At 46.8% G+C, this 24,656-nt stretch overlaps 1 protein-coding gene across 1 annotated transcript in view; it reads right to left on the reverse strand.

Annotated features, from left to right (window-relative positions):
- The window catches only part of LOC115091809 (ragulator complex protein LAMTOR1-like), a 33,056-nt gene extending 13,866 nt beyond the window's left edge, over positions 1-19,190 (reverse strand). The window contains 4 exon segments of the mRNA XM_029602034.1: positions 860-937; positions 1,664-1,725; positions 1,727-1,813; positions 18,901-19,190. Coding sequence (XP_029457894.1) covers positions 860-937; positions 1,664-1,725; positions 1,727-1,813; positions 18,901-18,942 — 269 coding nt within the window. The 5' untranslated portion in view covers positions 18,943-19,190.
- Between the last annotated feature and the right edge of the window lie 5,466 nt (positions 19,191-24,656).

A 24,656-nucleotide genomic window follows, 5' to 3' on the forward strand; every position in this document is an offset into this window, starting at 1 on the left:
GGTGACCCAAGCCATACTCTTGACGAGTACTGAGAACCAGCTTTTATTCTGCTCACCATTTACAAAGAAATGAACTGCTTTAATGATATTTTCTTGTTATTTGCCCCTATTGAACCATCCTTTTGTTATGCCTTTTTGCCTTGTTTAACCCCCCTTGCTGTCTCCCCCCCCCCCCCCCCCCCCGGTTCGCTGTATTTATTTCACCAAGTTCATTGTAAACCCTCGTTCGCTGTATTTTCTCTTAGTTTGTTGTAAACCGGTGTGATGTACCCACGAATGTCGGTATAAAAAAGGTGCTAAGTAAATAAATAAATAATGTGCACAGCAGCGCACTTAAGCTTCTTAGGAACTATTATTATTTTTTTTTTTATTATTTCTTGTCGAATATTTTCTACCTGCAGATCCCATATCTACCACTCTGGGTGCATATAGCGGGACTGCAGAGTGCTTTTCTCCTCAGCCTCTCCTAAAAAACAGGAGAAGGGAAGCTTGCCGTTCCCTTTTTGTTCCATAGACGTCAGTTACTTTCCTGTTCACACCGACCTCTAAGCCCACGGTCTCTCAACATTTACCAGTTACACATTGCTGTCATCAAGAGTGCAAAACACGATGAACAAGGCTTTAGAGCGCAGCACACGGGCAGGGCCAGCCCGCTAGCTAACTGGTCACAGAGGTCAGGCACAGCAGATTTTGGCCAATCTGTCAGACTAATAAGATGTCTTAGGGCTTGGCAGCCCTTTGGCACTGCTTGAGGGCACTGGGGATGTTGGCCTGCTGCTGCCTGACTTGCACAAATCTCTCCTCCCCCCCCCCCCCTGCACAGTCCTCTCTGCTACGGCAGGGACCCTGCAGTACCTACCTGTACTGTCTGGCTCTGTCCATGTACTCGTGCTGTTCCATTCCCTGGGAGTCTGCAGCAGACACGTCGATGATATTCCTGTGGAGGACGGAGAGAGAAGCCGTCAGCAGTTCTCCCACTCCCCTCAGCTCACCCACATGCAGCCCCCCCCTTTACTTATTGTACCCTACACTTAAATCGTTTATTTTAACCGTGGCCACGTCTGATGCATTCATTTTCCCTCTTATTGGAGCAGGGTGGGTCTTTCATAGGATCCGGAAATCTTTCATTAATTCATCTCAGGGATTCTTTCTTTCTTCTCGTTTCTTATATACCACACATCAGATACCAGACCTGGCCCGAGCGGCTCAGAATTAACACACAATCAATGTAAATATACACGTAATCAGATAAACACAATAAACATCTCTTCATACCATAGCAACCCTAGCACAAAACTACTGTGCTTGTTACCATTACCTCAAAAATGCTTTCACCTTTGGGATGGAGACCTGGCCACCCATTTTAGCACCTGAACTGCAAACAGCTTGCAAAGACAGAGGGGAACTAACATTTAGCAATTAAGCAGTTAGAGCTGGATAACCGTGGTCTTAGTCTGCTTAGCAGCTGATGGAGCTCAGAGACGGGGGGGAGAGCACTGATGGTACTGAAGATCTCTAACCCCTGTCCTGCTGGACAGTTTAAGGAGCTGGTCTAAGGTTTCTCGTTTAAGAAAATGTCCCGTGTCCAAAAAAAAAAAGTAACTATAGTAGGGTAAAACCGATGCCCCCAAGGAGCCCTTCCCAGCAGGCACAAGGTACTCACAGTGCTGTCTTGGCCAGGATGGACGACAGCATGGCCTGCTCGTCTGTCCGAGTGGAAGAAAAGGTTGGGATAATTTGGTTCAGCTCCATTTGTCACTTTGTTGGAGGGGTTTGTGCCAGGATCTAGCAGTAGCTTCCGTTCTTCCCGGTCCTGAGAGAGAGAGAAAACAATTGTATTCATTTAAAAGCATTTAGAAACCGCCCTGCTGAAACCAAACAAACATACTAAGTCCAGTTACCAGGCAGTCTGAACAGGACAACTGAGCCTACATCACTAAATCTTCCCATTACAGATCCCACAGCTCGCTTCAGCCACAGCCCCTAATACAAGAACTGCTCCCTGCTCTTTAAACCAGGAAACTGAGACCATCGTTTCCGGCTACACAGACCCAGGAACCATTAAAACATGTGGCAGTTTAAACATAAAAGACCCCAAGCTGGAGAAAAAACTGGCAAAGGTGAGGGGACGGAGCACAAGCAGTCACATCTCCTGACAACAGGTGTCAGGCTCAGGGGCACAGCAGAGCTGTCCAACCTACAATCTGGCAGCCTTTCTGCGGCTTTGGAGAAGCAAGGAAATCAGAAAGGGGAAGAGCACCTTTTAATCTGCCTCTGTACTGAAGACTGGAGAGTAGGCAAACGTAATGGAGAAATTACTTACCTGATAAAACCCCCCCCAAAACCCATTACAGCCCCTTGCCTACTTGCTCCTTCTGTTACCCCAGCTATTATCCTCCTGTACATAGTCAGGTTATATTGCTCTTGCACTTGTTTTTACTGTTTTCAAGTTTGCCTGTTGCGATTGTTCTCGCTTTTTCTTGGTTTCATTGTATCCCCTCCCCCATTTCCCTGTTTTTTGTAATTTTCCACTCTATAGTTTCGCTGTAAACAGTTATGATGTCTCTACTAATAGCGGTATGGAAGACTCTTTAAATAAATAATGCATAATTTCGTTTTCCTTAGTGTAGACAGATGGACTCAGGACCAATGGTTTGCACCTTTGCCAGCAGATGGAGACCGAGTCAGATTTGAAAGCTGACGTCACCCTACGTACACCCCTGCAGTGACCTCAGCCCTCCGTATTCTCTTAACAAAGCCACTGTGGTCTACTAGCGAAAAAACTTGATTAAAAATATGATTAAAAAAACAGGGTAACGGATACTGTACTCAGCCACTCATATACCACTATCCCCAGTATATGAATATAAGTACCATGATCTGAATCCATCTGTCTACACCGAGGAAAACAAAATGATCAGGTAAGTTTATTGGATCGTAGGGAGATTAGCTAACAGCCTGAATTTACATGGATTTCCATCTGATGAGCGCTATTAGCTACACAGTGTATGGATGCGATAACACCCGTATTGGATTGGGCTTATGGATGTGCGTCTAAATCCCGTTAGGCGTGCGCAGTGGCTAGCTTACAGCTGCATTGGCCCCTATGTTTGTAATAGCTTAGACTAACTCATTGTTTTTAACAGGAGGTTTCATGGGAACCTGATATCTAGAATGATGCCCAGATCACATGCAACAAGGACTATGATATCCTGGTTTTCAAAGTAAAAAGCTGGAAAAACTTCAGTTTGAATATCTCAAAATAGAGATTTCAGGTTTTTTTTTTAATATTGCGGAAGGAGTCTTTTCTGATGTAGCCATCCTGAGATGGCTGACATATAAATTTTGATTTCCTGCAAGGCGGGTAGCAACTGAAGAACCTATCAGAAATGAAAGCTAAATGTTGCTGCATCTCAAAAAGACGCTATAGCCGCACTGGAGAAAGTACAGAAAGGGGCGACCAAAATGATAAGGGGCATGGAATGGCTAGGGGGCACTCTATGAAGTTAGCAAGTAGTACATTAAATCAAGTTTCTTTTCACTCAAAGCAAAGTTTAAGCTCTGGATTTGTTGTCAGAGGATGTGGTTAGGGAGTTATGTAGCTGGGTTTAAAAAAGGTTTGGATAAATTCCTGGAGCAGAAGTCCAATAAACTGCTTTTAATTATAGGGAAATGGCCACAGCTTGTTGCTGGCATCAGTAGCATGGGATCGTTTAGTGTTAGGGTACTTGCCAGGTACTTGTGACCGGGATTGGGCCTCTGTTGGGAAACAGGATACTGGGCTCGATGGACCCTTGGTCTGACCCTGTATGGCATATCTTATACTAGCCGTTAAGCCCGTAACAACGGGCTCTGTCCATTTCCTTCCCACTCCCCCTCATTCTCCCTCCTCCCTCACTCTCCCCCCCCCCCCCTCTCTCTCTCCCCTCCCCCCCTCTCCCCCTCCCTCACCTTCCTTCCCCCTCTCTCTCCCTTCCCCCCTCTCTCCCTCTCTCTCCCTCCCCCCCCCTCTCCTCTCCCCTTCCCCCTCCCTCCCTCTCAACTCCCCCTCCCCCTCTCTCCTCCCTCTCCTCAGTCACTCCCCCTCTCTCAATCCCCTCCCCTTTAAGATCATCCACAACCGGCAGGCGGAAGATCTCGGGGGGGGGGTGTCCCTCCCGCCGCGTGTGCGCGACGCGTACTGCTCCTCCCACTCCTGCTTGTCGTCGCTCCGCTGCTACTGCTCCTCCCACTCCTGCTTCTCGCCGCCGCCGCTTCCTGCGGCCCCAGCGCCATTTTTTTTTTTTCGGGCACGCACGGCTCTGACCGACGTGCTCGCCCGCACATGCGTGGTAGAGCTGCTCTCTACTGCGCATTTGCGGGCCGTCGTTCAGAGCCCATTTATAAGGTAGATTCTTATATGTAATTTCTCCATTCCTAGCGGGTAGCCAGATGGACTCAGGACCAATGGGATGTACAAACCCTTCTCCTGACTGAGGCGGGAAGCTGCCTGTGATCCGGTTAATACCCACCCCTTGCAAAGGCTGTGTCCTCCTGGGCCTGTACATCCAGGCGATAGAACCTGGAGAAGGTGTGCAAGGAGGACCACGTCACCGCTCGGCAGATATTGACGGGAGGCAGCAGTCTATTTTCTGCCCATGAGACCGCCTGAGCCCTAGTGGAATGAGCTTTAACCTGAAAGGGTAATGGCTTTCCAGCCTCCACATAGGCTCCCATGACCACCTCCTTAATCCAGCGAGCTATGGTAGCCCATGAAGCTGATTCACCCCGCTTCCTTCCACCGTGAAGGACAAACAGGTGGTCCGTCTTTCGGACCGGTTCTGAAACTTCCAGATACCGCACCAAACGTCTACTGACATTCAAATGACGGGGGAGGCAATATTCCTCCGTATCCTTCAGTTTATCTAGGGATGGCAACGAAATGGACTGATTCAAATGAAACTCTGAGACTACCTTGGGCAAGAAGAATGGGACGGTACAAAGCTGTAATGCTCCTGGAGTCATCCGGAGGAGCGGTTACAGACATGACAATGCTTGCAATTCAGAGAGACGATGCGCCAAGCACCCAGCCACCAGGAACACAGTTTTCAAGGTTAATAAATGCAAGGAAAAACTGCGCAGCGGCTGAAAAGCAAGACCTGCAAGTATTCCAATACTAGATTAAGCTTCCACAAGGGAACCGGCCACCGTAAGGAAGGCCGAAGGTGCTTCACTCCCTTTAGAAAACAGACCACGTCTGGGTGAGTCGACAGGGGAAGCTCTGCTCACCTCAGCCCTGAAACAGGAGAGAACCACTACCTGGACCTTCAAGGAGTTAAGGGCCAATCCTTTATTCAAGCCGTCCTGCAAAAATTCCAGAATAAGTGGAATTCTGACTGCCCAAGGGGGGGGGGGGGGGGGACGACACCGCGTTCCTCGCACCAGGCCTCAAATACTCTCCAGACCCGCACATACGCTAGGGACGCGGATAACTTCTGAGCGTGAAGTAAGGTGACGATTACCACACAGAATATCCTCGCTTTATCAGGCAAGCCCGCTCAAGGGCCAGACTGTAAGATAGAATTGACTCGGATCCTCATGAAGGACTGGTCCCTGCCTGCAGCAGGAGACTCAAAGGTTCTCTACCAGGTGTCTCTGCATATCCGCATACCATGGATGCCTGGACCAATCTGGAGCTACAACCCTGTGGTGTTTAATTGTGCGAATGACCCTGCCCAGCAGGGGCCAAGGAGGGAAGGCATACAATAACTCTTCTTCCAGCCATAGCTGACCAAGGGTGTTGATTCCCAGGGACCATAGATCTCTTCTGCGACTGAAGAATCGGGGGGAACCTTCGCATTGTGAATGCGGCCAGCAGTTCAATGGACGGGAGGCTCCAGTGATCTACTATCAGTTGAAAGGCTTTGTCTGACAACACCCACTCTCCTGGATCAAGACTCTCCCTGCTTAGAAAGTCTGCTCTGACCTTGTGTTTTCCTGCAATGTGGGAGGCTGATATCATCTGTACATGTATTTCTGCCCACTCTATAAGGACATTTGCTGGCTCTTGGTTCCTCCTGGCAGTTGATGTAGGCTACCCGTCTTTGCGTTGTCCAACATTATGCAGACTGCTTGACCTATGGCTGAATTGTAAGCACACCAGCCTTTACTGCCGGGCTTCTAGGCGAATGATGTGCCAGAAGGCCTCTTCTTCCATCCAATGGCCCTTGGCTATGAGTTCCTGACAGTTATGAGAACCAGCCAGTTCGGGGAGGACAGTAACATACCCTGGTTCAGATGAGCCTCTTGCAACCACCACTGGAAGTGAGAGCAGACCGCCATCAGTAAGTGGAGCCAAATTGAATAGTCTGAGACTGTGTGTTCCAACGTGACAGCAGCGAGAGCTGAAATGGGTGCATGTATGCTCTCACCCATGGCACGGGCTTCCAAGGTTGCCGCCATCAAGCCGAGAACCTTGGAGATAGCTCCATACTGTTGGAGTGTATTGTGTTCATCAACCGATGCACCTGGGATATCAACTTCCTTATCCATGTGTCGGGAAGAAGAACTTGCCCTGCCTGGTGTGGAACTGGACTCCCAGATACTCAAAGGACTAGGAAGGCTTGAGACTGCTCTTGTCCAGGATTATTACCCAACTCAGTTCCTGAAGCAAAGAGGTCACCCTGTTAGTCACCAGAGGCTCTCTTCCACAGACTTGGCCCGGATCAACCAGTCATCCAAGTAGGGTGTTTTTGTATCAGGATTCCTTCCCTTCTCAATGCTGCCGCCACTACCAGCATAATCTTGGAAAATGTTCTAGGGGCAGTGCTAGGCCAAAGGGCAGTGCTCAGAACTGACAATAGTGACCTAGTACCACAAAAGCGAAGGAAGTGTTGGTGTTTCTTGATGGATTAGAATATGTAGGTAAGCCTTGATAGGTCCAGGGAGGTTAAGAACTCTCCCGATTGTACAGCCATTATCAATGACTCACTCGTAAGTGATGGTGACACTCTTGAGGTCAGGATGGGGTGAAATGAACTTTCCTTCTGGGTACGATGAAATAATGCCCTGTATTTTCCTGGGCCATAGATACTAGAATTACCACCCTCGTCCTGAAGAGACTTAAAAGAGTAAACTGCCTGTTTTTGTGCTGGGAGTGGCAAGGAGACATCATAAATACATCCCGAGAAGTGCTGCGAAATTTTTATTTATTTAAAGTTTTATATACAGACATTAGTGGAGAACATCATACCGGTTTACATCTGAACTAAAAGGTGGAAAGTACAAAAAACAGTTACTGGGGAAGGGCAATGAACAGAAGAGGCCGATGAGGGAGCCGGAGACAGAGCAAGAGGAATATAATGCAAATAACAAGTAACAAAGTGAAAACAAGAACTTTTTACAGGCTTTTTACAGAAATTCCAGTGCATATCCTTCTCGTATGACTTCCAGTACCCATTTGTCTGAAGTGATCTCGACCCACCATTGGTAAAAGTGAGACAGTCGACCCCTATCTCCTTGTTCCGAAAGTTAGGAATTATTCAGAAAGGAATGGAGAATAAAACAGATCTTAACGCCTTTGCATAGATCCATGGCACGGCTGCACCTGAGTATTGTTTGCGGCTCTGGTCACCCACCACTGGCTCCTGATCACGGCTCTGGTCACCACCACTGGCTCCCGATCACTTTGAGAATCATTTATAAGAGCCTTACAATTATTCACAAAACCTTAAATAATCAAAACACCACGTGGCTAAATAAATCCTTCCAATACCGCACCTCCAACAGACCCTCCAGAACCGCATACAAAGGATCCTTAGCCATTCCCTTCCACAATATCACCCAACTCATATCTACCAAAAAAAACGGGCACTAACCGTAGCAGGTCCAACTTTATGGAACTCTATGCCACCAGATCTCTGCTTAGAACACTGCACTGCCACCTTCAAAAAAAAGCTTAAGACGTGGCTGTTCGAACAAGCCTATACCTGAATTAACCTGCACTTGAATTAGCCTACCCTGGAATTAGCTCCCCCACTATAGCTCCTCCCCTCACTACCTCCCCCTCCAGAACTTTACAAACAATATTATAATTTATTGCTCTATTTAACTCCTTATTATAATTTATTATAATATGTTATTATAATGTTACTATAATTTATTGCGCTATCTATTTAACTCCTGTCTCGCTTAGGTCACCTGACCATTTTCTTCAACTCTTCCAAGTTTTTATTCCACTGTTACATGTAACTTTATCCTTCCCCCTCAATTTCAATATTTATCCCCTGTTATTTGTAAACCGATGTGACATGTCTATGAACGTCGGTATATAAAAGTTTTTACATAAATAAATAAAATCACAAAAAGGACATAGCGGCCAGACAAGATGGAAGCGGTACAGAGAAGGGCGACCAGAAAGGTGGAGGATCTTCATCGCATGACGTACGAGGAGAGATTGAAGAATCTAAATATGTACACCCTGGAGGAAAGGAGGAGCAGAGGTGATATGATACAGACTTTCAGATACTTGAAAGGTTTTAATGATCCAAAGGCAACGACAAACCTTTACCATAAGAAAAAAATCAGCAGAACCAGGGGTCACGATTTGAAGCTCCAGGGAGGAAGATTCAGAACCAATGTCAGGAAGTATTTCTTCACGGAGAGGGTGGTGGATGCCTGGAATGCCCTTCCGGAGGAAGTGGTGAAGACCAGAACTGTGAAGGACTTCAAAGGGGCGTGGGATAAACACTGTGGATCCATAAAGTCAAGAGGCCGCCAATGAAGAGGGGGTGACTCGCCAGAATGATGGCTACTGCCTGGAGACAATACCCTTAGTCAATAAACATACACATGGTTACTGTGACTCCAACATCACTCTAAGATTCAACAGCAAGAGGAAATGTGGAAAAAAGGATTTGCACTCACAAAGACGGGAGTAGCTGGCTTGTTACGGCGGTTACTACCCCCAAACCAAATATCCAAATTACTACCTCCACCCTTCCTCTATTCCTGATGCCTTTCAACTAGCTTGATCACTCCATTCTTATACTTCACTTTCAATGCATATCCAGCATAGTTCTCTGCTTCAACAGCAGGGGAGAAGAAAAACTGTTACTTCACACATCCAGCAGAGCTCCCTGCTTAAACGGCAGGGGAGAAGAAAAAAAGGGTTCGCACTCACAAAGCGGGGAGTAGCTGGCTTGTTACGGCGGTTACTACCCCAAACCAAATGTACCTGATACTTCACTCTCGACGCATATCCAGCATAGCTCTCTGCTTCAACAGCAGGGGAAAAGAAAAACTGATACTTCACGCATATCCAGCATAACTTCAACGGCAGGGGAGAAGAAAAAAGGATTCACACTCACAAAGCGGGGAGTAGCTGGCTTGTCACGGCGGTTACTACCCCAAACCAAATGTGCCTGATACTTCACTTTCGATGCATATCCAGCATAGCTCCCTGCTTCAAACGGCAGGGGAGAAGATAAACAACCAATAAGGGCTGTATAACATAATCTGGGTAAAAACAAATAAGCATGGGTGTAGCTTGCTTATTGCGGCGGTTACTACCCCTACTACCTCTAACTAATCAAGCTAGATATTCACTTGGATGCAGCTCCATCACTGCTCTCTACATTAATGGCGGGGGTGGAAGGGAATTAGAACCAAGAGCTAAGAGAAAACAGATAAGTATGGGAGAAGAATGAGGGAAGCTTGCTGGGCAGACTGGATGGGCCATTTGGTCTTCTTCTGCCGTCATTTCTATGTTCTATATATGTTTCTATGAGAAGGGCGACCAAAATGGTTAAGGGGTTGGAGCAGTTCCCTTATGGAGAAAGGTTAAAGAGGTTAGGGCTGTTCAGCTTGGAGAGGAGATGGCTGAGGTGTATAAAATCACGAGAGGCGTGGAAGAGGTAAATAGCAACGGTTATTTATCCTTTTGAATAAGAGTAGGGCTGGGGACCTTCCTCTAAGCTAACAGGTGGCAGATTTAAAAACAAACTGGAGAAGAGAATGCAGACTGACGATTACGTGGGGATGCAGGCCATATATGTAATTTGTTGTATTGTATTTAATTTTATGTATGTTAATTTGTAAACTGCCACGACTGTAGATAATTCTAAACAAAATGAATTAACAATCAAACTGTGCAATTCGTTGCCAGATGTGGTCAAGGCAAGTAGCATAATTTGGCTTATAAAGGGTTGAACGTATCAATGCCACATACACAGTGTTAAATAATCCAAAAATCAAAAAGGAACCAAAAAGGTTCACTCACTGTGAAAAACGTTTATGGGGTGTACTATTACTGAGCTTTTGTATTTTTAATTATTATTTTTAAAAAAATTTTTACACCTGCACGAACTGTGGAATTCTCTTTATGAATTGTAACCAGAAAACATTTTTTGTAGAAGGGTTGGAAGGGTCTCATGTAATAGTGTAGGCAACCCTGCCTCATTTGGCATGTTATAATCATAGAACCGCCAACCTCCTCCGTTTTTTTTGTGCCCTTCTATGCAAATATTATGTTTCAAAACTCCAATAATTTCTACTATGTTTAGAATGACATCCAGTACAAAATGACTCAACTAGATGCAGGTTGTTCTTTGTTGTTTTCAAATACCACAGCACCACCATTGATATTCAATCAACTATGATCTCTGATCCTTCTCTTATTGAGAACTAACTCTATTCTTATTACTGTATATCAGATCTCACAAGTTATCAATATCCCATATATTATATTACAAAGGGTTTGGCCAAATTCCTGGAAGAAAAGTCCATCAACAGTTATAACCCAGGTGACTCAGGGAGACCAGCAAGAAACTGACCCTACATTTAGGGACTGGCCACTGTGGAAGGACAGGATGCTAGGCTCAAGGGACATGTGGTCTGACCCCACCAAGGTGGCACCCAGGCACTGTACAGGGGGTGCAGATGGGGATGGGAGCAGGCAGGACCGCTCGCCACACATGCACATAACCACCATGGGAGTGCAACAAGACAGCCTGTGAAATCTCCAAACCTGCTGCCTGCTGGAGTGAGTAACTGGAGCCTTCCCCACTAACCCCACGGTACTGCCCTGCTACTCAGCAGGAGCCACACCACTCATTCACCTCAGCCTCTTGCCAGGTCAGCTACAGTTTGGCCACGGCCACAGAAGAAGGTGGAGAGAAAGGCTGGAGGGGAGGGAAAAAGTAGAGCAGAAATTGCCAAAATATAAAGGGGAAAAAAAAAAAAGGCAATGTTACAACGATTTTTTTTTCCCTGGCTGCTGAGGATTTTGGCTCTGCCAATCCTGGAAAATCCTACAGTGTGGCTCTCGCTGCCAGACTCTGTTTAAAACCCAACTCCAGGTATCCTGCGGAAGAGAATGAAAATCCCGGAGTGGCCGAGGCCCTTCCATGTCCGACGAGCACTCGGGACACGTCAGCGGCTGCTCTCAAGGCAAGAGCCCATCCCCCAGCACACAGGCACTGATTTGGCCCTACATCAGCCTTAAGGGGATGGGGATAGTATTTAGAGCGGGTTACAATATATAAATCATATCAATAAAACATACCTTAAGGCCAGGAAGGTGCTTCCTAAAAACTGACACACCAATGATACTTTTTTAATGAAACAGTTTCCAGCGTTTGCTGCAGGTTTAAACTATTTCTGGTTTAAGCTCTTTCTGTTCTCCATTTGTTGGTTTGTTTGTTTTTTTCCCTTCCTCTCTCCCCCTCTTCCCAAAGGCTTCTCTTTTCCCTTCAGCTACCTCCCATTCCCCATTCTACCTCTACCCCCTCCCCCCCCCCCCCGCAGCTCCATACCCTGAATGCATTACAGGTGTTGTACCCAACACCTCTGGTTCCTCTCTGCAGTCAGAATGGCCTTTGCAACCTCACCCAGTACAGCGCTCTCAGAATATTACACTAAACTGGCTGGACTCGGAGAGAAGGTGCAGACCAACGCAAGGTCCTCATCTGCGTCCCAGTTCCTAACACAGCTTTCTTCTGCTACCACGATCTCATCCACCGCTTCCAAGGTCTTCCTTGCTTGGCTTACGGGTTTCCTCGCCTTTCTCCTCCATTCCCACCTGCCTGTCTTTATCTTGCTGTTCTCACCGCTCTCTCCCTGCTCCTCTGCTCTTATGTCCAGGCAGCTTCTTTAACACTATCGAGATTTTCTGATAATATTACAATTTATTAGATCCCGATGAAACTAATTTATAATCTAAAGCAAATTAGCACAAAAAGTTTCAGGCTTTCTTCATCACGGATCAAGAGACTTTCCATTATTCAAAGAAATGTCACCATGACCAGGGAATGGGAGTCGGTCAAATGAGAACAAGACAAATTGGTCCTATTTACTAAAGATCTGCCACTCAGCATTCGTTTCGTGCTGAGATTGTTACTTCTGTCTCTTCTACAGCTTTCATTCTGCTAACCCTATTGTGTTTTCCAAGTTATGCATACAGATTGCTACAGTCCACCATTCCTCTTCTTGCATTCTTCAGAGGCTTACTAGGAATATCCTGTATCATACATTAGAGACTCCGGATACCTCACCTACCCCCCTCTGTAACATGCGCTCATGACATGAAGTGGGACAAGTGCTGTAATGACACTAAGATCTGTGAGACTAGAAGTGGTCTGCATCCGGCGGGGCTCTTCTGCCCTAAAGCATATAACACATATGGCTCGTCCTCGGAAGATCTCTGTATATCTTCTAAAGTTCTTGAAACAGGTTACATGCCAACAAGCTTGAAATAGAGGGGAAGCCCCACAACAAAAAAAGGTTACAGAGAACCTGTTTCTCTTCCTCAGTAAGAATGAGAACCCATCCTCTGGATAAAATAGCAAATGGCAGGATGTCAAATCCCAATACCCTCGTCTGACATTGATCTGTAGCACTGGATAGGAGGATCATACTGTGACATTTCCAAAGCAATGGAATTACCATAAGGAGAAACAGGACGTGCAACCTTCAACTAAGCCTGCATTAAAGCAGAGGTGTAAGAGGCCTAACTGTTAACCATCCTTAATCAATGCATGCTCACGGTTTTAGGACCCACCCAATCTGCTGCTCAATAGTTTCCCTTTTTTTTTTTTTTTTTTTATTGTTCCCAATTCACACATGAGCCAAAGATTTTATCTCAAGACCCCCCCCCCCCATAGACCTTTGCATCAACTGCATATTTAATAGGGGACTTGCCTACATCTGAGGCTCTTAGCAGGGTCTCTGCTGAAACAGTACGCTGCCAGGCAAATCCCCAGTCCCAGGTCCCTCACTTCACTGGTTGTAACCTCCCAGGCAGGCCATTCTCCTGCCCCAGGCAGCCCAATTTACACAGTATTATTATCCAGGATCTCCTTCTCAGCGGCCTGGCCGAGGGCTGGATGACTGCTGGCACGGGAGAGGCAGAATCGGCCGTGGCATCTCCACTAGCAGCTGCAGTCACAAACAGATTCGCGAGACTGGTTCCAGCCTGCAGGGGGGGAATTGTCTTCAGATGGAAAAACACAGTCTCCCTTTATGCTTCTGCAGCTCTCAAAGTAAATGAAAAGATGGAAAAAAAAAAAAAAGGAACTCCGGCAGCACTGGCAGGGTTTCAGATAGCCGTGGCCATCTTGCCTCCGTCGTTTAACTAATTTTAACGCAATCATTAGAGACTTGTAAGAACTCTTGCCAGGACCCCTAATGGTGGCATCATCCCCTCCCACCCTGTCCTACGATTTGCACAATACTGGGATTGGGAAAACGTCTCCTCTACACACGGGGGATGCGCACAGTATTTGATTCTAGTTTATTACAAACGTGGGTCCCGGTATGGGACGGAGCGACCTAATTTACTTCACTGGGGAGGAAGGGCAGCAGAGCTGGAGAAAGCCCACGCCTGGCTCCTGACGCTACCCCAAGCGCAGGCCCAGGGGGGAAGTGGTGAGGCTGGAGAGAGGGAAGAGGAGCAAGAACAAAAAGTAGCACAATAAAAACCCCCAAAAATAAATGATACATTACAGGGCTTGGGAAGAGTTTTCCTCAGGTCCCAAACCATTTTGCCTGGCACCTAAGTTTTCATAACGTTTTTCCAACCCTAATGCTGACGAGCTAGACGACGTTTTTAATCCTGGGAAATAGACCGCTCAGGAGGCAGTTAAGCATTTTTAGAAGCCCAGGGGAAAGTTCTAGCCTCACTTTTTCATTCTTTTCTTTTGTTGCTGCTGCTCTTGCTTTTTTTTTTTAATTCTTATTTTGCTCTTTTTTTCTAGTTTAGTTTTTATTATTTTTTTTGTCAGTTTTCCTGCCATGTTTGTTATTTTGTGCTTCTCTGCTGGGATTTTGTCAGACCTAAAACGAGGAACTCGAGAGCGACAAATTTCCTGAAGGTTAAGAATCTCTCTGCTATTGAGCTGTTTAAAACAAAATGTTTGATGGAATATTTTCAGATGCCAAAAAATGGTCTTCCCCATCTACTGAGAATATATTATTTGCCTAGTCAATCTTCATCTGTAGATTTTGTAAACACAAATCTAAATCTTACACAAGTCTCTGAAGTACAAGCTCCATTTTACAGCCTTACAAAATGGATTTTAAGCCTTCAAAATGTGGGATTTAGGGTCAGACTGACAGAAAGCCATGGCTTGGGACTAGAAGCAGCAAGTGAAGGTATGATGGGGCAACAGGCCGGGGTTGGCAGCAGCTGAAGGGGCAGGGAGAAGAGTGCAGGGTAGCAGTCATGGCAGCACTGAGGGACCAGCAACAGTTGGAGACTCACAGCAAACTAGAAGCACTACTGATAAACTTTATTGGAGTTCTTTCATCATGTGAAACAGGAAGCATCTGTCTGTTGTACAGACCCAACGGACAAACAACAACCCCACACCATTTCAGAATTAAAAACTAGAGATTTACTCACAGCAAAACCAAGAACTAAGCTGTGCATTTTTGCAAGAAGGAAATTCATGAAAAAAATGGCTAATTCCAAAAAGGTTTTCACCAAAGACAAGCAATCCCTCTATCACCTTGGTATGACCTTCAGTTTACCTCACAGTGACTCTTGGTATTTCGATGGGCTCCTGCCTGTACCTCTGACTTTCTCTTTATCATCCTCCTCATTCTTTTTGCTCTTCTAACTCCTTTCCACCTTCACCGAGTGTGGAGTCCAACACAAGTGATGGGAGATCTTTACTGCCATGCACACTGCCTGAAGTTACCTGCCAGTGTTGCTCTGCTGGAAACTGGTCTCCTCTCTTCCCCTAACATCCACCTGGGCCCTGCAGAAAACCTAACTCTGTGTAATTTGTGAAGTTCTACTGCTGTTTCTTCAGTCAGGATTGATAACAATTTGAAAATGTCAAGAGCAATGTCCAATAAAAAAAAAAAAAAAGGTCTCCCGACCCGCAAATAATCCAGTTACCCTGAATACTAGATCTCTTCTTCGCCTCATCTGCAGATTAATTATCACATGTGACGGTAAAGCAAATGGGGGTATGGTTGGATTAAAAAGTGGAACGTACAGTGCTGAAAATGTCTTGATCCCATTACAAGAGGTGCAGGTTTATTTGTATTTACAAACCATTTCCATGCAATTATTTGGCCACTGCTTATGGAAGTAGCTGCTGGGCAATGGCTGAGAACAGGACGGTGGCAGCAGGTATTGGTCCCTTCCCCCACCCCTTGCAACTGCTGTTAAGTTTCCTTACACACCTTTCCTAGAATCGGGCACTAAGCCATTACACATACTATATTTTGCAATAGCGGTGGTGGAATGCAGGTGGTTACAACTTTGAACCTGGAGATCTTGGTTCTGTATCTCTTCTCACCACTCATCATGTGATACCACGCGAGCCATTTAACATCCCTGGGCTCAAAACTCAGAGTGTGAGCTCTTTGGGTCAGGGGTAGTGCAATCTCCATAATATTTCTAAAATGCCTGCCTACCTCACCACAGAATCCACTGCATTTCTGGCCTTCTCTGTACATATGCCTCAGTATTGAAAAGCACTTCTCTTCCTCTGCTCCTCATCTTATAACCATTTCATTCTCTTTGCACATGGCTTCAAAATACTGAAGTTAAGAATATAAGAACATAAGAAATTGCCATACTGGGTCAGATCAAGGGTCCATCAAGCCCCAGCATCCTGTTTCCAACAGTGGCCAATCCAGGCTACAAGTACCTGGCAAGTACCCAAAAACTAAGTCTATCCCATGCTACTGATGCCAGTAATAGCAGTGGCTATTTTCTAAATCAACTCAATTAATAGCAGGTAATGGACTTCTCCTCCAAGAACTTATCCAAACCTTTTTTAAACCCAGCTACACTAACTGTACTAACCACATCCTCTGGCAACAAATTCCAGAGCTTAATTGTGCACTGAGTGAAAAAGAACTTTCTCCGATTAGTTTTAAATGTGCTACTTGCTAACTTCATGGGGTACCCCCTAGTCCTTCTATTATCCGAAAGGGTAAATAACCAATTCACATCTACCTGTTCTAGACCTCTCATGATTTGAAACACCTCTATCATATCCCCCCTCAGCCATCTCTTCTCAAAGGTAAACAGCCCTAACCTCTTTAACCTTTCCTCATAGGGGAGCTGTTCTATCCCCTTTATCATTCTGGTTGCCCTTCTCTGTACCTTCTCCATCGCAACTATATCTTTTTTGAGATGCAGTGACCAGAATTGTACACAGTATTCAAGGTGCGGTCTCACCATGGAGCGATACAGAGGCATTATGACATTTTCCATTTTATTCCTAATAATTCCTAATATTATGTTTGCTTTTTTGACTGCCGAAGCACACTGAGCCAATGATTTCAATGTATTATCCACTATGATGCCTAGATCTTTTTCCTGGGTGGTAAATCCTAATATGGAACCTAACATCGTGTAACTATAGCATGGGTTATTTTTCTCTATATGCATCACCTTGCACTTGTTCACATTAAATTTCATCTGCCATTTGGATGCCCAATCTTCCAGTCTCACAAAGTCCTCCTGTAATTTATCACAATCTGCTTGTGATTTAACTACTCTGAATAATTTTGTATCATCTGTAAATTTGATAACCTCACTTGTCGTATTCCTTTCCAAGTACAGATCCCTGAGGCACTCCACTGTTTATGCTTTTCCACTAAGAAAACTGACCATTTAATCAATTTTTAAGTTTTATTCTCCTAGCTCAGTCAAGGCACATACTAAAAAGGAAGCATAAAAAAGGCTTCAAGGACACCCTCCAGTCCAACATTGACACATTTGTAGAAAACTACTGCCCAAGACCATCCCAGATGGAGGACGTATCTGCACTTTGAAACTCTGTGACAGCAACAGAATGTAAAAAAGCAGGAATAATAAAAACAGCGTACTACAGACTGAACCACCGATCCAATCTGCAATAGTCTGTTGGTCCTGGATCAGCTTCTTCAACCACCTTTGAACCCAAAGATAGGATGATCATAGAAAACGATCACAGAGCTGCCAAGTTACCCAGTTCCAGGGAGACTTTTTGAACAGTCCCGATTTTGAATTTACATTCCAAAGCAGTGCGGTAGTTTGTAGTTGAAATTCGTCCCACAAGTTCCATAATGCATCAGAATAGAGTTGTCAGAAAATCTAGGCCTTGGTAATTTGGCAGCTCTGCAATTATCCTCAGCAGTGAGGGACTACCAATGATATGCTTTGCATAAAAGACTTCCAAATATCCAATAGAAGATATTGTCCACTACTATTTAAATAATAAATAATATAATAAATGGGAATATGCTTTCTGAAAATAATACCCATGCTTGCTCTCATGTGACAAGAAGTTCTGGGGAGAAGAGGGACTGATCTTAAAACAGCAGTACTAGCTAGATTCCTCAAAATATCAACCTGCCCTTTTTTTGATTCTAAGGTTTCATCTTTCTTATCTTAGATATAGCTCCATTTTCATTTCCTTTGTCCCAATACACAGTATTCTGTTTCTGGTTGGGTTTTTTTGTTCTCTGTTTTTTTTAAGTTGTATATTTATTATGGACATTCTTGACTCTGGCATCTCTAGTCTTCTGCTGTCCATGTTGTATTCCTGCTTTACATTATCAGTGTGACACCTGCACAGGGCTCTGAGGAAGATTTGTTCTTCAGCTATCTGTGCTGTATTCCTGCTTTACATTATCAGTGTGACACCTGCACAGGGCTCTGAGGAAGATTTGCCCTTCAGCTGTCTGAGCTGTATTCATGCTTTACATTATCAGTGTGAGACTTGCACAGGGCTCTGATGAAGATTTACCCTTCAGCTGTCTGTGCTGTACTCCTGCTTTACATTATCAGTGTGACACCTGCACAGGGCTCTGAGGAAGATTTGCCCTTCAGCTGTCTGAGCTGTATTCATGCTTTACATTATCAGTGTGAGACTTGCACAGGGCTCTGATGAAGATTTACCCTTCAGCTGTCTGTGCTGTATTCCTGCTTTACATTATCAGTGTGACACCTGCCCAGGGCTCTGATGAAGATTTGCTCTTCAGCTGCCTGATCTGTATTCCTGCTTTGTGGTATGAGTGCGACACTTGCCTGGGGCTCTGCTGAAAATCCTATCAGTACTACCCCATTCCACCTCCCCCATCCAGATATACTTCATAATAGCTGAAGCACCTAAACAAGAGATACCTGAACCATTTTTTCAACATTAATCCCTTCTCAGGAACGAAAAAAATAACTTGAATGAGAAGAAGTGCATGACTAATTCACAACTGATTAATACTGTATGCCACTATGGCTGCTCAGAAGACCCCCGAGCCACACTTTCAGCGAGTTTCTAAAGGGCTCTGTGCATGTCCTGGGGGGCGCCTGGAAGGGCTCGAGGGCTGGAACTAACAGGCCGAGCTCGGAGCTCACTTTCCAGGGGTCTCCCAGGACCTAAGGCTTCCTCGCCCCTCTTACGGGGCTCCCCTCCCTCTCACCTGCTCGCAGCTCTCGCTCTCGCCGCTGTAACAGCAGCCCATGGCGCCGGCAGCGGCCGACGCGCTGGCTCCTTCCTCGCGCTCTCTGCAGGTGCTGCGGGTGGGGGGGGGAGGAGGAGGGCTCCGGCCAGAGATCCGCCCTCAGCCCCGGAGCAGCAACTCCACTTCTCACACTCACACACACACAGCAGCCGCAGCCCCGCTCACATGACCCGAAACAGGAACAACAACAAGGAGAAGCACTTCCGCTTCCGGTGCAGCCACACCCGCGCGGAAACGAGCAGGCTGGGAGGGAGAGACGCCCGCGTCAGGTGACCAGCGGGAGGGCGGAGGAGGAAGCGCCCCTGTCAGGTGACAGGGGGGAGGGGGCGGAGAAGGTCAGGCGCCCCTGTCAGGTGACCAGCGAGAGCGCGGAGGAGGAAGCGCCCCTGTCAGGTGACAGATGAGGGGAGGAAGGGGAAGGCCAGGCGCCCCTGTCAGGTGACCAGCGAGAGCGCGGAGGAGGAAGCGCCCCTGTCAGGTGACCAGCGAGGAGGGGGGGCGGAGAAGGTCAGGCGCCCCTGTCAGGTGACCAGCGAGAGCGCGGAGGAGGAAGCGCCCCTGTCAGGTGACAGATGAGGGGGGGAAGGGGAAGGCCAGGCGCCCCTGTCAGGTGACAGGTGAGAGAGACGAGAGGAGGAGAGGCGCCCCTAGCGGGGAGGAGAGGATGGAGCCTTAAAGGAAAGGAGACTAACAATAGGGTGGGGGAAGGACTTAAAACTAAAAGCTGCAGGATGGCCTCGGCCCAATGCCACTCATTCCACCCCCTGTTTACTCATCTATCTCCTCCTCAGCAATGAGGGGGGAGGGGAAAGAGGCCGACAACCTGGGGGGGTCCTGATCCCCCCTTCTAGAAGGGGAGGCTGAGGGGGTTCCCTTCTTCAGGGCACTGGGTCAGGGGAGGATCCCTCACGTTTGGTGAGGGGGCAAAGGGACACCAAAAGGTGCTCAGAATAAATGCAAAATAAATAAATAAATGCAAAAGCAGAACTGAAGAAACTTAAATCTTCAGGACTAACTCCAATGGGGGGGGGAGGGAAGGGAGCAGAGCACCCCGTCCACTGGCGGGAGAATCCCTCCACCCGACCCGCAGACCCGGCGCAGAAGGCTCTGCCATGACTCGGGCGCGCACTGCGCCTCGGAAGACGACCTGTCCCCGGCCCAACCTCTCCTGCCTCAACCACCTGATTGAGTATCTGGCGGCGGCAGGGCCGGGGCAAGGGGATTAAGCACCTTCTGTCGTGCAAATCCACCCCACGGTCCCGGCCCCGACTCCTACATCGTTCTCGATCGTGCCCGCCGAGTGTGTGGTTTTCTGGGCCGCGGGCAGGTTGGGAGCTGCTCGCAGCCCGCAAAATCTCCACTCCTCTTTGCCACCGCTTGCGGCCTCATGTGGCTCGCGCCCAGTGGCGCACACCAAGGGTCTCTGGCACCCAGGGGCCAATGCATGTGGGTGCCTCCAGCACCCCCCCAAACCTTGTACTATTGCTTAAGGCCACAGAAAATCAGTGGCGTCTCTACAGAAGAATTTGGGGGGGCAGGAGGGGGGGGGGAAGCCAAAACGACATTTCCTCATCACACCCACCTCTGTAGCTTGGCTCCCTGCTTTATAATTGGCAATTAAAAAAAGTCTTAATAAGAAAGACCAAAGGGTCTTCTGCTTAATTTAAAAAAGCTGGCCAGTTTCACACTATAAAATTATTTGATAGCCTCATTCAACTAATTCTATATGGCTATGAGAGTGAAGACTGGGAAGTATACAGGAAGGAAAAGAATGTCAATCTGAATCCTGCACCTCCATTTCTGTAATACACTGTGCATCCATGGAAATTTATCCAACAATGGAGCTTGGGTGTTTCCCTTACAACTCATCAAACAAGAAATATTTTCAAATTCTGGTATCACCTCATAGTAATAGCAACACAAGCATCTTCCACAGCCAGACGCATTGTGAACTAACAGAAAACCCCGCAAAAAAGACACTCAAAGTCTATACAGTAAGCCGTAACATATTGATACTCTGGGGTATTCTCATGATAGAGGCTTTGCCTAGGGCTAGAGCAGGGGTAGGCAAAGCTTCTATCATGAGAATTGCTTTCTAAATATTTATATATATTTATCTCTGTTATAGTATTCATTATTAATATCTCATTGATAGTTATGTACCTCATTATCTTATGTTGCAAGCAGTTCTATGTAAATGTTTATCCAACATTATTTAACCTCTCAGTTCTATGTAAACCGTTACAATGTGCAAACGGTATAAAAAAGCCTTAAATAAATAAATAAATCAGGCTGTAAAAAGGAGAGAAATGAGTGTGCGTGATCATGTATGTGTGTGAGAGAGAGGGAGAGAAGTGAGTGAGAATGAGCATGTATGTGTGTGAACGAAGGAGTGAGTGAACAAGTGTGTATATTAGAGTGTGTATGTGTAAGACAAATTTTGTGTGCGTGCCCTCCCTCACCTCGCTACTTCATGATAATCTCAGGTGACCAGAAATCTAAAGTTCCCAGGTATGCCCTGCGGTGCCACCGGCAGCCGAAGAAGGAAGAGACTGGCCCTGTGAGAGTGCCAGTGTATGAGGGGGGATGTGTTGGTGTGTGTATGAGGTTGTGTGTGTGTGTTTATGTATGAGGTGTATGGGGGTGTGTGGATGTATGAGGGTGTGTGGGTATTGTTGTGTCCATGTTCTGTATGTGTAGGGGTGTGTGTGTATGAGAGGATGCCTGTGTGTGAGACGGTGAATGTATAGAAGAGTGAGTGTGTGTGTGTGTGTGTATGAGAGGGTGCCTGTGTGCGGGGGTAGGGGTGAGAGAGAGAGGAAGCATGTGTGTGTGTGAGAGATACAGAAGAAACGTCTTATGTGTGAGACGGAGGAAACATGTGTTTGTCTCTTTCAAACACACACAGTCAAGCTCCCTGTCTCTCACCAAGCATGTATATGTGTGAGACAGAAGGAGCATATTTTGTTTGTGTCTCTGTGTACCCCCAGTTCACGACAATCTCAGGGAGACAGGTATGGAGAGTGGGAGATTTTTAAAATCCTTATTAGTTTTAATTACTGGGTGTCATTTGATGTCTGCTGTTTTGAAATATTTTTTTCGATGTTTAGGACATTTTTAAAAATTTGTACAGGAGCTTTTAATTATTGAATATTATTCTGTTCATCAGCTGTTTTGAAATGTATATTTTTTTTAGTATGGTTTTACTATTCTGATTGATTTATATTTCTTGATTGTATTGTTTTGAGGAATAGCAATATTCTGCTTTTTCATTGTATTGCATACAGAATCTGGCTTGTGGTTTCCAGTTCAGTATTTGTCTGCATGTGTATGTGTGTGAGAGAGAGAGGAAGCGTGTGTGTGTGAAAGAGAGATGGAAGAAGCATGTCTGTGTGTGTGAGAGGTGCAGAGAAAGTGTGTATGTGTGTGTGTGTATGTCTCACACATGCACATGCTCCCTCTGTCTCTCACCAAGCATGAATGTGTGTGTGTATGAGAGAGGGACATACACACGCTCCCTCTGCCTCTCACCAAGCATATATGTGAGCAGGAGAATGGGCTCCTCCTTCTTTCTTCGGCAGCTGGAGAGATGGGGTCCACTGGTAGCCTCACGGGCCAAGTCCTCTTCCCTGTATGTACCCGGATCAGTCCAGACTCCTGGGTTTTGCCTCCCTCCCAGCTGATGGAGACAGAGAAAGTTTTGACAGACTCTGTGCCACCCACAGTCTGCCAGTATTTCTCTGTCTCCAGCAGATGGTAGAAGTGCTCAACCCACAGTCTGAATTGGTTGCTTATTGAATTTGGTGTTTTCAGTCAGATAGACAGGTTGGAGTGTCTGTTTTTGATTTGATTTGGAGGGATAGATCCCATTTAAAAAAAAATAAATTCCTCAGCCTCCCGGGGGGTCGCTACATCCGGAGGGACCCCTCCCCCCTGGTCTACGAGGCAGCTGTGGCTTGTGGTCGAGGACCAGATAGCCAGTACTTTGCAGCTTCGGGGTTGACACTGGGGAGCCCGGATCACTCACCCCCGCGAGGACAGGCAACAGGACCTTGGCTGTATTGAGCAAGTACAAAAAAACAAAGTGAACTGTGTCGGCTCTCCCTTCCCTCTTGCTGCGGATATTTTTAACTTTTGTATTTCTTGTGGCGGCGATTTAAAAAAAATAAAATAAATAAATAAGGCAGCAGAACTTTGATTTTTTTTTTTCCTCAGCTGACATGCCGCGGCAGTCAGCGTTCCGGTCGAGCGACTCGGCGTGTTCTCGCTTGTCACGGGACAATCTTTGTACTGGCTGCCTTCCCGGGGGGGGGGGGTTGGTTGTGATGCGACTTTCTTCAATCTCCCACGCGTTCGGGAAGCTGCCTGATACTTCTCCTGCCCCATTGCCACTGAGCGTGGGACGGGCGCCATTTTGAATGATTTCGGCGCAGCAGCTCGGGCCACGTCAGGGGACAGCATTTTGCCGCCTTCCCTGTTGCCTCAGCACCCGGTCTCAGGGGGGGGCCAAATCGACTTTTGCTGACCTGATTTCGTTGGGGGAGGACCCCGATGGGGATGGGAACTCCTCCTCCTCCTCTTTTTTCAATTCCGATTTTGTCCTGTTAATGCATAAGGCCTTTAAGGCCAGGAAGTCTAATAAACAGCAGGGGCTTGTCAAACCTACACGGAAACAGTCCAAGCACAGTAGGGATCAAGGGGTCACTAAACTTAAGTGTCCCTTACAGACCATAGTGCTACAGGACGATTCGGTCACGTCCTCAGACACAAGGGACCAGGATGGTCTGGACCTACCAGCCCAGCCTCCGAGGGGGGTAGCGGGCGAGGGGGACCAGCAACAGAGTGCTGCTCAGGAGTCCCATATCATCGAGGGAGATGACCCAAAGGTGGTCCATCTGTTCCACAAAAAGGAATTACCGCCCCTCATTCCTGCCATTTTGGGGGAATTAGGAATCGAGGCGCCTCCGGCAGATTCTCATTTGGGCTCTATAGACCTGGTGTTGTTGGGCCTTAGAAGAATTCCAATTCTAAGTCCCTCCTAATTCCAATTCTAAGTCCCTCCTATATCTTTCCCTTTTCATTTCTCGGCCATGGACCTGCTCTTCTGAGAATGGGATACCCCAGATTTGGGGTTAAAGGTCACAAAAGCAATGGATAAGCTCTATCCTCTGCCAGAGGAAGCTTTGGAGATTCTTCGCGTTCCGAAGGCGGATGCGGCCATGTCTGCAGTCACGAAGAAAACTACTATTCCAGTCACGGGGGCCACGGCACTCAAGGACCTGCAGGATCGTAAGCTTGAATTGCAGCTTAAGAAAATCTTTGAGGTCTCTGCACTGGGGGTCTGAGCAGCGATGTGTAGCAATTTTGGGTTGAGAGCAGGTCTCCGCTGGGTGCAACAGCTGCAGGCCAATGTCTCTCTCTCTCTGAAGAAGAAGTTCGTCAAGCAGGGCGCCTCGAGGCAGTGGTGGCATATAGTGTGGATGCCCTTTATGATCTTTTGTGGACGTCCGCTAGCTCCATGGTCTCAGCTGTATTGGCACGGAGATTATTGTGGTTGCGAAACTGGTCTGCGGATGTTTCTTCTAAGTCCCAGTTGGGGTCCCTGCCTTTTAAGGGCAAGCTCCTGTTTGAGAAGGAGCTGAAAGACATGATTCAGTCCTTGGGCGAGAATAAGGTTCACCGGCTGCCGGAAGACAGGCCACGGTCCAGAGATC

This window comes from Rhinatrema bivittatum, chromosome 5 (genome assembly GCF_901001135.1).
Source record: "Rhinatrema bivittatum chromosome 5, aRhiBiv1.1, whole genome shotgun sequence".
NCBI classification, from domain to species: domain Eukaryota; kingdom Metazoa; phylum Chordata; class Amphibia; order Gymnophiona; family Rhinatrematidae; genus Rhinatrema; species Rhinatrema bivittatum.